At 33.2% G+C, this 13,683-nt stretch overlaps 1 protein-coding gene across 1 annotated transcript in view; it reads right to left on the reverse strand.

The window, feature by feature from the left end:
* The window catches only part of LOC129223979 (uncharacterized), a 52,173-nt gene that overhangs the window by 10,076 nt on the left and 28,414 nt on the right, over positions 1-13,683 (reverse strand). The window contains exons 9-12 of the mRNA XM_054858370.1: positions 8,443-8,601; positions 5,420-5,972; positions 2,152-2,291; positions 163-282 (exon numbers count right to left, since the gene is read on the reverse strand). Coding sequence (XP_054714345.1) covers positions 163-282; positions 2,152-2,291; positions 5,420-5,972; positions 8,443-8,601 — 972 coding nt within the window. The remainder of the gene's footprint in view (positions 1-162; positions 283-2,151; positions 2,292-5,419; positions 5,973-8,442; positions 8,602-13,683) is intronic.

The raw sequence follows: 13,683 nt of genomic DNA on the forward strand, positions 1-13,683 counted from the left end.
ATATAGGAGGAGCTAAACTACTAGTTTCATTGTTTACAGCTTAATTCATTACTCAATCTACTGAGCGAAAGAGTTGGGCCTTAAACCAATGAAACAATCCTCATCATGATAAAAAAGAAATGACATTTAAAAGAAACAGCAGTACATGAAAGCAAGACTTACATTTGAATCACTTAACCAACACTCCAAAATATTCTTACTGCATGAATCTGTAAATTCGGATAGGGCTTCTATGTTTACATTTAAATTTATCCTCCCAGAATCACTGCCAATGACATTCAACTGAAAACGAAAAAAGAAATGCAATTAGAACAACATTTGTACGTTTTCCCTAATTTAAAAGTAAATAAAACTCCTTAAGCAAATTTAAAGCTCAAGTTTAACAAAAATACCAGGGGGGGGGGGAAGCAATTAAAAACACGAAGTTTATAGATGAAAATACATATGAAAAAAAGATTGCTTTTGTTGGATAGCTTTTCATTCATAAGCTTATTTTTCACATAGAAAAAGAGGTTCCTCATACAGTTCATTCCCGATTATCCCCGGAATACTTTCACAGTAACCGCAGATAAGTGAATTTGCAGATAAAGTGTATGCAACTGTTTGAAAGATCTATAACACAGGCATACATTTAAATTGGAGCTAAAACAATAACAGTGTGTGTAAAAAATGCATGTTAAGGCTGCATAAGAATAGCTTATTATTGCAAACAGATTAAACACATAATGGAGCTTTTTTTTTAAAAATTACGTGCTTCAAAATAGTTAAGAGGGTAAAACATTTAACCATTTGCTCTTACAAAGTCTTGCAGTCCAGTATAAAAATGAAATATCTCCAGAAAGGAGAGCGTCTTGAAAAAGGAGGAATCGCGGTCTTTCCGGAGTGCAAATCAGTTGAAGAGATGCCCGCCATTCATGTCAACTCCTTCGTTGCACAAAATGCAGTTAGGAGAGTCCACCAGTATAAACCGATGTACTCGTAGGAGGTCATGTCCTGTCAGCAGGCTGAAAGAAGAGACCCCTATAGCTCTAGGTAGGTTCCTGGGAGTGCAAGGTGACAAAAGACTATCCCACGGTTTGCCGACAATTTTTTCCCCACTGGAGCCTGTGCGGTGTTCATGAATTTTGAGCAAAAGTTTGATGTTTTGCAGATGACACAGGAGGGGTCAATAAAGAAGCCTCTTTTGCAAAAGTGTCTGCATTTTCATTTCCCCATAAGACACAATGGCTTAGAATCAATTGTAAAATAATCTCCTTACTGGAAGTTAGGAGAGTTATTGATAATGTTCTTGTATTCGAATTCAATGGTGGTAGGAAGCAGATTGTAGGTTGAAATAGTATGGATTGCAATCTGACAGTCAATGAAGAGCACGAATTTTTCACCATGCATCTCTTCAATCCTTTAAACAGCCAGATAAATTGCCAAGATTTCTGGACCAAAATTGTCTGAATTCAAACTCAATGGTTGTTTAATTTGAAAAAATGTGGTGAAGATGCCGAAGCTCTTCCAGAGGTTCGCTCAGTCGCATACTCAACCATACCGTGAAGCAAATTTGTACAAATAAACTAACTGCAACGGATCATGCTAGGTTACATCAAAATCGCCAAGGGTTATGCTAGGAGAGGATTTTTTTAAAGACTGGTCTGGTCACTCATTCACATATGTAAATAGTGTAGATCTAAAAATCCGTGAGTAAGGTGGGTCCAAAAATTTACAAGTAGGGTAGAACTAAAAACCAGTAAGTAGTGAAGTTCCAAAGCAGTAAGTAGTGTAAATTTAAAAATTGGGGTTTCAACTAGTCAGGTTTCGGTGATCATAAAAAGTTTGATGCTATTGGAAGGGAGGGGGAAGGAAGCAATAGGAATGTCTAAAAATAAATTTCACACTTTTTCAGTAGAAATGAGTGCATTTATCTACATTCAGTAAATCTACTGTCAGAAATATTTTTTTTTGTTAGGTTTGAAAGCCTGCGGACAATCAGAAGTTTACTGCACCTCAAAATACGTTTTTGCAATTTAATTTGTTACTCAGGCCATTTTTTTTTTAATGATCACTTCATCAGAACTTACAGAACTGAAAAAAGACATTTTTTCAAAGTGATGAATTAAAAGAAATGTCTTCAGAAAACAGAGTAGTTTTAAATAAACTTACATTTGTTGCTGCTTCACTTAGCTGTTTACTTTGAAGGTTGTTTAGACCACAAAAAGGACATACATCCGAAAAAACAAACTCCTTTTCATTTTGTTCACATCGGCACAGAATACAATCTGCAGAAATTTCTTTTGGAAATTCTACAAGGAAAAAAATATTCATGAATTATTCCAAACCAAAGAAGTGTAATAAAGAATAAAATTGTCACGATTATAGATAGGAAGAAATTTCAGTATATCAGAAGTGAGTCTGTGTAATATTTTTTGAATTTCACAACATTTTCTGGAAAAGCACTAAATGGCAATTTAAAAGACAAACAAAGGTACATATTACACAGAGAATATGGGCATGTCTGTATACATACATTACAGTCAACTTTCAAATATTCAAATAGAAATATTATGACCAGCAACAGGCTCTGGGCCAAGCTGGGCTGGTCCTAGTCAGTTTATTAGTCCCCAATGAAGAACAGTGGTCCTCTTAAGGCTATCAACCCCCTTGCTCATTGCATTCTCTTCCGGTAAGCTCTTCCCAGTGCCCACATCCCAACCAAAGTAGGGATTTTTAGTAATTTCCAAGCCTGAGATTTGAATAGCTTAAAACTTTTAAAGGTGAGTGTTTAATTGATAGAGTACCACATCTTTCAACAAGAGAAAGAGCTAAACTAATGCTCCTGCAAAATTTAATGTTTTCTCAAATGATAAGTTCTTTTCAGGGGCTGTGTTGAAGATCGATTAGGGGGGATTAACAATACAAAGCATTTGTATACTCGCGTTCCTATGACTGCTATCCTTCCCACCATCTAGTAGGAGAAAAATGTCTACAACATCATGTAAAAGAACATAGGAGAATGGAACTCCCCACAGCAAATACTAGGAGCCAGTGGCTCACACAGGAATTTTTCATATGAGGTGGGGGGGGGGGGGGGGGGGGGTACAAGATTGAAGGTCCACCCTTCTCATGTCATCCTCCAACACACATCCAAACATATTCTTTTGATTTTATCGATTGTCAGGGACAAAAAACATTTTGAAATAATATTGAATAATTACTTAGCATTAGTTAATAAAATAAATTTATTAAAAACAAAGATTTAATTAAAGTACAGAAAGCACAAGACTGAATGTCTTTACTTTTCTAATACTTAAAAATGAAAACAGCAAAGCAAAATTATCATTATAGAACAATTTATGTTCACATACTGCTAAATTTTTCAGGGGATGAAAGAGGGGAAAATAAATTTTATGCTTTCATTTATTAAATTTAAAATTGTAGTTTCCTTTGCTTGAAATTATCTTACGTGCTACATGAGTAAGATTATAGTCAATTCAAAAAACTCAAGGAAGATGGGAGAGGTCTGGACCCCCTGAACCCTCCTCCCCTTGTGTGAGCCACTGCTAGGAGCTCAAGAATAACAATTATGCACCCCAAAGATGGGCAACAAATATTTATTTCTATGCTCATTCAAATAACTTGAACTGCAGTCCTTTTTTTTTTAAAGTAAGCAAAACATTCCTAATGCCATTTCTTTACTTTAAAATAACCTTTTTTAGCTCTAAATCAAAAATTCAAGAACATTTGATTTCAAAACTGAAAATTTTTAAGATTAAAAGGGAACTAAAAATTCAAACTATATAACAATTAAATTTACCTTTATTATCTTGAACTCTAAAAAACCAAGTTAAGCATTTAGACAATTTAACAGTAAAGAAAAACCACTGTATTCTGCAAATCACCCAAATGATAAACAAAATTTGGACAGGTTCTTACATAAGATATTTAGCAGTATCCTTTCCAGTTCAAAAACTCATATGAATGAAGATGGAATAAAATAGGCTGCAGAAAGCAATTTATTCAAAAATAAGAGGCTAAAAAGAAGCAACTGTTGTAAATTGCAGAATTTCGGAGTTGAGATAATGCATTGATGAACCTGAGTCAATCAAAAAACTATTTCTCGAAACATACAATTTCAGAATGTAATTAATTTTGCACAAAAATATTTAGAGAACAATGGGGTGGTTTCCTTCAGTCAAAAGTACTACTTTTAGTCACTGAAATGGATAGAATGAGCAAAAAAAAAAATCACATGGACCCAGAAAGTACTTTTATTTTCCCAACATTTTTTTTTAAATTACTTTTTTAAAACGTCTGGTTTTCCAAACAAGGTGTGGTCTTTATGATGTCACAAATGATGCAATTTGACGCATCTTTCTACTACGTTTCCACATTATGATAAACAAGCAGCGAATTAAAATTGCGCTCTACGCTTGCTACCAGCCATATCGTTGCCAATACACATGAGTAAAGATGCGAATTAAATATTTTGTTCTGTAAATGGCAACATTGAATGGCATTTCATCATTTGTGATGTCACACGACAGAAGTGTAAACAATGAAAGCGCACTGATTTAAGTAATTTTTTAAAAATATTAAACTTAAATAAATTATTTAAAAAATGGTGAGATCCTATGTTTTTAAGCATGCTCTTTCAGAAAAAAATACCTTTAAAATTTTGGAAACGACCCCATTGAGGCAGGGAGAAGAAAAGGGATGTAAGTGAAATTTATAAAGTTTTGAGTAAAATGCGTTTAAAGTGCAGATACTAGGTAGGCTTTCATTGAATTTCTTTCTAAATCATAATGTATAGCAGCACCTACCAGGGCTACTAGTACCACATCTTGCCCAAAATCAGAGAAGAGGTTATCCTACTACTTGTACTGATTATCTCCAATTTTTTAATTTTGGCACATCCCTTTGCTTTCACTGTCTCAATTTATCTTCAAAATAAACATTTTCCTAAAGGTTTATTTTTAGAGCCCAAGAAAGGACCAAATTTAATTTTAACCCTAGAGAAGTCGCGCTTCGGTCGATTCTCCGCCCGTTGTCAGATATTTCGCTCTATCCCACCACCCTTTATTCTAATAATGGGGCCCATCTGTGTAGCTGAAGGTCAGACCCTCCCCAGCCCACACACTTAGTTCTGAGAATTTTCTTCGGTATTTCAAGGTTGCATAGCTTTTGGAAATGTATGTTGGTCATTTAGACCAATAGCGCGCCATTCTAGTCAGGTGTCATTTTCTCCCTGGCACTTCCTTTCTTCTGCTTTCGTCTCACGGATCGCTAAGGCGGGAAAAGACCGAAGTGCGAGCACTAGCGTAACAAAAGGAAATGCGACTTCTCTAGGGTTAAACAGGATTCAAAATCAAATGCCATCTTATATTAATCATCTTGAGTTACGTAAAAGTGAATAAATGCAATAATCACTTACTTAGTATATCCTTCAAATCCGCATCAATGTGAGTCAAGGAATCAGTTGACTTTTGTTCATCCAACTGCATTTGATCCAAATTCAAATATGACAGTTGACTTGTTATTTTATCCACTGGTGGCAATACACATCCTGGACCATTGCGAAAATTTATAAGAGTTTCTTCAGAACTTTCATAAAAATCTTGATAAAATACATCTCCAAGTGAAGAGAGTTGAAAACATGTAAATCCATTACTTTTTGTATGAGGCACGGCACTTAATCCAATGATTGAATTATAAAATCTAGCACACTGAGAGTTGTCCACAAACACACATTGCAATTTTAAAGCTTCTATGCAGTCAGAAGGTGATGAAAGAAAAAAAGGTAAAGTTAAAGTGGTGGGCTGTACTTCAGAAACAGATGATTTCAAAGAAATTGCACAAATTTCTCTGGATACTTGAGTGCTAAGCAAGACAAAGACATCTGATGAGGGAAGTAAAGAACTACTACAGTATTCAGTGTTGCTACAGTACAAAGGATGGCTACCCAGCAAGTGGTTCCATAACATGACCTGAAAAGTTAAAAAAAAAAAATAGTATAAAACTAGCTTTTAAGTGCCAACTATAACAAAATTATAACAAGGTAAGGAAAAAATAAAAGGGGAAAAAAAGAACTGTTGAAAAATATAGAAAAGCCCTAAGATTTGTGTAATCCAGTTCCTTAAATGAATAATTCTCTTATGCTTTAAAGGCATTTTAGACGTGGGCGTTTTTATATATATGTCGGCGTTTTATATATAAGATATGTTTCGTTTTGAAACCCACATTCCATTATTCTTCAAATGTAAATTAGTGTATATAATTATGTGTCTTAGTGAAGTTTATTGAAAGTTCATTAGCAAAATTTCATTGAGTCAAGTTTCATCGACAATAATTACAGTCCACTGAACATAATCGGCGACAAACACAAAATAAATAAACAAATGTAAAATAAATACTAAAATAACCAGTTTGTTAAAAAATTTTAGAACTATACAGTATTAAAAATGTACCCATTGAAATTGATGTTCTGTAGCTAACCGAAATTAGCGATACTGAACAGTAGCATTTTACTACCTAAAAGTATCATGAACACATGAAAGTTTAGGTTGAATGTAGATGTTAGAAAAATAGTAATATGTTTTAGCTATTTTTCTCCCATAGTGTAACGTTTTCATCTCTTGCGTGGAGACAACAAGAGAATACATAAACTCTAAGAGTTGTTTCATATAAATAAATTTAATATTTACAGCTATTTTACAAATAATTTTATGATACAAAGATATTTAGAACTTCGAGAGCTTATCGTCTGTGGAGCTCTTTGCTCAGTAATGTCTCTTCCTTTGACCTTCTGTAATTTTCCTTGTATACGGGACCCCATAAATGGGGGAGCCTGTTATTGTTTAGATCAGACTCGCGGTGGGAATTTAACTGCTATCTGGGGTTTGGAAGCTCGATGACGGTGGCCTGAATAATGTTCACTATAGTGTCCCAGACATCACCTCACACAAAACGGAGAAAGTTTATGTGAACAACAAATGTCCAGCTCCGGATAGAATTCAGCTATTCTGAAGATTATATTGCCAGCATTTCTTAGAAAAGGAAAGCTATTTACTTGTGGTCCTAGATTTATCCAGCTTCCATTCTGATGACAGATCTAAAACACAAGCGATACATGTTTTTCTCACAATGAGTGAGGTCTGGGAAAGAATTTCTAGATCGAGCCCACACACTGAATCAAAATAGCAAACAACTGGAGGAATTGCATCGGTATAATAGCTCTATTTCCCCCCCCCTTCTTTGAACTGAAATAGGGGTTGTAAAACAGGCATTGCACTGTGGAACGAAAAACCAGCTGGAGCCGTGCTTAAGCAATTTGAATTAGTTAAGAATTACACCTAAACGGAAGTCCAATAACTAAACCAGTAAAAAAATTAGATATCAATCAAGGATGTGGAATCAGAAGGAGAAGGACAGGCTCCAACTCCTATGCTTGAAACTTTAATGTCTTTAACTCTTGACGCCAACTCTTTTACCCCAAAATCAATTCGACTGCATGGCAATATACTTAAGTCAGTATTGAATATTTGAATTTTATACAATCATCTCAAAACTTCTACTTTCAACTTTTCAAATTTCTATTTAGTATTAGTACCCGAAATCATCATCCATGTTGTATTTTATGAACGTTTATTAAAAGCACAACATAAACAGTTACAAGCCTGAGCAAGAGTCTGCAGTTAAACCATAGGAGATACTATTTATAGATTACACACAAGCATCAAGTTGCAGTTAAACCTGATATGCAAATCGCATAAAACAATCCAACTATTTCATTTCAGTCTCATTTGAAAGACTGCGAAAAATACCCCTGAAGTAGATTTACTTCCTTTAGATTTCAAAACCACCAAGGCTGTAAAATCACCAAGAGAAAAGTTGTAAGCATTTTTAAATGAAAGAACAGCAATATTAAATCGGAAATTTATAAGTTTTAATTGGCATGAATAAAATCATTGAGAAGAAAGATCTGTTGCTATTTTTTTCAACTGTGAACAAATAAAATTCTTGCTTTTGTTTTGAGGCTATTCCTGTAATCAGGATATTTAAAAGTTTTCCTTTTTGGTTATTTTTTTACAATTTGTCGAGAAATTTTACAGATTTTGTTTTTTCTTGTTGTTTACTTGACTCGTTGTTGCCTAATTGTTTACCTCGAAAATAAAAAATAATGTCAAGTAGACCCTAGAAAGCCGGACGACACAGCTAGTTCAGTAATCAAAAACAATTCTAATCATTTCAGCTTTTTGTTTACAAATTCCACACAGCAGTTTATTTCTCTCTTTATAGACTAGCAATGTACATATTTGGTTTGCTTAAAATAAGGGGCACTGGTATTGAAGTTCCCCAAGCTATCTAATAATCTGACTAGAGAACAACAAGCATACATATAGATATTCATATACTGAAGATACTGATTACTGAATTAAGAAGAGGGAGTAAACTCACCGGTTCTTTTGGATATCTTTCATCACACAAAAATAAATGGTTATTAGAAGCAGCAAAGTGTTGAAAAGTATTGCTGCTTAAAGTTTTGAGAACAGAAAGTTCTTCCTTCAGATAACATGATGGATGCTGGGTAGAGAAAAGAGAGCAAGTTGGCTTACTCTGGAAAAAAAAATGAAAAGAGTTAAGAAATATAACAATTTAAAAGCATGAAAACACATTCAAAATTATAAAAAGCCCCTGATTTGTATATATTACTGATCAATTATTTTTACAATGCTTCTGTTGCATTTGCAGTATTTCTATTTCAGTGCCAGCAGAGTGGTTTGATGGTTAGGCATTGTATTCTTAAGCCCGTTGCCTGTAGTGTTTAAAGCCGTTTGGCTTTAAATACTACAGGCAAAATTCAGTTGTGCATTGGAAAGAGCATAGTTGCCTCAAATTGGTGTGGAAACTGGACCTCAACATTCTTGTGGCAATGGCATCCGTTGATAGTGGAGACACAAAACTGAATGGATGCTATATTGGGGGATCTCACGAAGTCTGAAAAGTAAAGCCTCTAATCCACTCCCAATAGGAACAGATTTTCAACATTTCAATTTCATATTTTAAATTTAACTTCAAATTTTTAAATTAAACTTCGATCTTTTAAATGTAACTTCACAACAAATGCTTATTTTTCTTATTAAAACAACACAAATATATTCTGATTATTGTTCTTACATTTAGCAACAAAATAGCTTAAGCTCCTTTGAAAACATTACTTTCAAGAAAACTGTTTGTAAATAATATTAATTCCACCATCACATTTAGATCTAGACTTATAACATTTGAGAGGGATAATCATACTGATATGATACAAAAACTAATTGTCCCGGACTAGTTTACCTAAGACTCAAGAAAAATAATTTTTTAATTAAAGAGAACAAGACATTTTTTTTTAATTTAAAAAACCAAGTTGAATTTTTGGTTAGTAGGCAATTGGAATTCAAACTTGTTTTCTCATATGCCAACAGGGCCGATGATGGGGTACAGTATGTCAGCCTCGTCAGAAACTAGGGGCCCGCCTCGGAATAAAAGTAGTGCAAAATTTTGAAAGTTTTGACCTGGAGACCAAAATGCCCTTGGACCTTGGCAGCCCTGAATGCGATATGCAGTCAAGCAATGTTTATACGTTTTTGAAGGGATTGTCTGAAAAAAGCACAGAAATGAAAAAACATATGATAGGTATAGGTTAATGTGTATTAGACTCTGCAGGGAACAATTTCAAAAAACGTATAACTGATAAAAACTTATAAAAGAGAAACGTATAAACGATGCTTCACTGTATCAATTTCATCAGTTTTCTACGATTTAACCTAATGCCTAAGACATCAAAGCTAAAAGCAAGTCATAACAACAACAGCAGATTTTTTTAACAATAAATGTTTATCTTGAAGAAATTTTACTGTTATGATTACCGGTAGGTGGCAGCATTAAAGCTGCTGCTATGTGCAACATCATTTTTTTCTTCAACCAATCAAGGAATGGAGAAATATGATTTTTGTTTTGATTAGACACTGTATAGAATTTTACTCTTATTTGTATTTAAAAGATTCCATATATATCAAACAAACTGTTGCATATTTTTGAAGATTTTATTTTTGAAAAAAAAAAAAAAGGTGAAATATTCAGATACTACAACAACAAAAGACTAAAGCAAAGTTTTTTTCAGTTATTACTGGAGGGATTGATAAAATCAGAATTTTTTTCAAAATCCTATTTTTAACTTTTTTTTTTTCTTCTTCTTCTTAAAAGTCATAAAATATACAAAAACTCCACCACTTCCTTTTTTTGTCACCATGTTAAATATTGGATTCTATTATTATTGAACAGCTAAAAAAAATCTGCAAAATTTGAAATAGTTATAAGCAAAGACAGACCAGATAATTATCATGTCAAAAATTGGATTCTATTATTGCTGGACAGCTATATAAGAGGGGCAGTCAGAAAGTTAGTTGCATTGCTCAAGAAACAGGGTGGCGACAGGAACTGTGAAAAAAAGTTCCCTGACTTTTCAATGATTAAATTCACCAAATTTCCCTGATTTATGTTACCAATGATAATGGTTTTCTTTCTTTGCTCTACTTGAAATCCATTGTATGTTTGTATAAAATGCAGTATTTTAAACGTTTTAAGTTGTGTAAAGTTGTTGAACTAAAGATATATTTTTAAAAAATGCTACTTTTTAAATAAAATTGTTAAAAAAAAAAAACACATACCAAGTCAATTTTTTTGGAAAAAAAAAACCTACAAGACAGTACATTAAATTTTTCTACATGGAAAGATTATAGAAAAAAAAATATTTTACTTCCAGAAACCACTTAGCATAAGAATTTTAAGAAACTATTAAAATCACTCTTAAAAACATATGTGTGTATTTATGATAGAACTAAAAAGTAATTGAAATTATTTTGAACTAAATTTTCAAACAGTATAATAATTGTTGCAAGAATAACAAATAATAGTGAAAGAATAGAAGTAATGTACTTATTCTTATATAACTAATTGACATAATTATGCAAAACAGATGAAACCATTTGACATCCATTCATAGGAAGCTTTTCTCTAATCAAGAACATAAGTTTTAATGAATGAATACAGCATTTTAACAATAAAAAAATAAAGATATTTACTTAAGTACATAAGTTAACTCTATTTCAAATGATTTCAGTATGTAACGAAAAAAAATCTTGGATTGCTTTTGTAACAAACAACTTTGAAATGCAAGAAAAAAAACAGAAAAAAAAGCAATTAGTTGATTTTAAAATATATAAAAGAAGAATGGAACTTGGTTATAAAATAAAAGAATCGCTTAAGTCTGAAGAAAAGAAAACCTTTATAATCTGCGGTGACAACAAATAGTATAACAGCAAAAAACAAAGTTTTTTTTAGTTGAAAGTTCAATTTTAGCAATTAAATTAAAAATGCAAAGAAATAATAAATTTTAAGCTTTTATCAGTATTAATTCAAAACCCAAAGATTTCTTCTTGAGATCCTGATTACAGTACGCTAATTACTTCGAGACAATGGAATAAAGGCAAAGGAGCAAAGGCATTAATGAAGGCTTCGTCTTTGCCTGTATGGTTGTTTATTTTATGTTTATTCTTTTTCACTGAAAGCGTGAAAGGAAATTTCAAGCTAGGTAAAATAAACAACCTAACAGACACAGAAGCAATCTTAGGAAGTTCATCCTGTGGTTAATAAGTAAGATTCAATATTTTGACGTTGAGGAAAAAATATGCACAAATATGCGGCAGTGTATAATCGCACCTCATTAATTTTACCTTTTTTTGAACAGATAATTGGCGGAAAATGCGTAGGGAGTTAAAGTACTTAATTTTGTAAAGCAAAAAAAAAAAATTTTTTTTTTCCTTCATAAAATCAATTTTCCCTGATTTTTTGTTATTTTTTCAAAATTCCCTGATACTTCCCTGATTAATAAAGTTCCCTGACTTTTTCCTGATCTCCCTGATCTGTCGCCACCCTGAGAAAACAAAAAAAGGATTGAAATTTTACAATAACTTTATTGTTATTTTAAAGTTCCATTCAAAATCTACTTTTTACTGTAACCACCTCCATTATTTAAGCATTTGTCAAGGCGTGGTACAAGTTTTTCGATGCCTTCTGCAAAAAAAAACCCGTCCAATGTCCGATAACCATAGTTGGGATGCAGCTTTCACTCGGTCATCCAAATGGTATCATCGCTTTGAAAGTTCTTGTCTTCTGGGACAAAAAACATCGAAGTCAGGAGGTGAAAGGTTAAGGTAGCTAGGGAAGGTGATGCCACACTTCCCTACCGAAACTAGGCCATCCCTCACGCTCAGCGTCGTCAATGTCTGTACGTCCATTCTCAAACATGTTGCACAATTTCACGATAGCTTAGCGTGACATTGCATTTTTACCATACACTTCATGCTACTGCCTATAAATTTCAGTGCAGTTGCTCCTTTTTGCCCACAAAATTGGATCATTGCATGCATTTCCCATTTGGATGCTACTTGCAGCTGTCAAGACATGTTTGCGTCTGATCATCAGAAAAACTAAACTTGTCTTGGGGAAGCCGCTACGTCTCTCGATAAAGGTACATGTCTGAAATATCGCCACAGAATTTCATCAAAATTGTCTTAGACAGAACTGATTTATGAAGAAGTGCAACTAACTTTCTGACTGACCTACGTAGATTCTACAAAATGTGAAATAGTTATAACATGACAGACCAGATAATTATCCTTTAAATTTTGTTAAGCTTGCAGTAGCATTTTGCATAAAAGTCTAACCCAGTATCTGATCCCGACCTGGTTTGAGCACAACTACACAAATTACTGATTATGACACTAGGGATGTCTCGAAAGTTTGTACATGTTTGCGAAAAATTAAAATTTTACTTGCCAAGTAATAACAAAAAAAAAAAAAAAATCCAAAATGGTAAAAATTTCATTTTTAGAAAGTGTTTATGAACTTTTGGGACAACCTAGTAACTTGTGGTTTTAATCCCTGCTGTGGAAAGTCTCCAATTGGATGTGGCAATCTGCTGCTAGTGCTGATTGGCAGAATATGGTTCAGATCTTTCGGACATGGAACGACTGCAACATTTTCAAAACGTGGTTGATATAAAGAAATCATACTCAAGACTTGCAAAAGATTCTGATTATATTCTTTGCTGTATACAAGGGAATAGTGAGTTTTAATAAATTTTAAAATCCTCCTTTTTGCCTTACAGGTATGGTCCACTGTGGCAGACCACCATCAGCAAATGGTTGAACCTTGACCTACACCACTTTCGCATGAAGTAGAATGAAGTGAAAACAATTTTATGATGATGTAAGTAAAAATTGTACAAAATTGTCTTGCATCCTTTTTCCTCTTAATTCATATACATTACAATATAGTTTAAAGAATTGCTTTATGTGCCTAGATTATGTTTCTTGACTTTTCTTGCTATAAATACTATGAATAAATATACAATTGATGCAACAGTAGAGAATAGTTGAATTTGTGGAGTCAGAGGTTATATGGTATGAGCATTGAATTGATATATAGTTGAACTCTCTTAATAGGGATCTTGTTTAATACGAAATCACGGCTAAAACAAAAATTGTTCTAAGTTTAGTTTGCTATCTAATTACATTAAAAATTTCGCCTATAATACGACATTAAATTGAAAGTCTTGGCTAACATGAGCAAACATTTTTGACCTCTTTA

This window comes from Uloborus diversus, chromosome 6 (genome assembly GCF_026930045.1).
Source record: "Uloborus diversus isolate 005 chromosome 6, Udiv.v.3.1, whole genome shotgun sequence".
NCBI lineage: Eukaryota > Metazoa > Arthropoda > Arachnida > Araneae > Uloboridae > Uloborus > Uloborus diversus.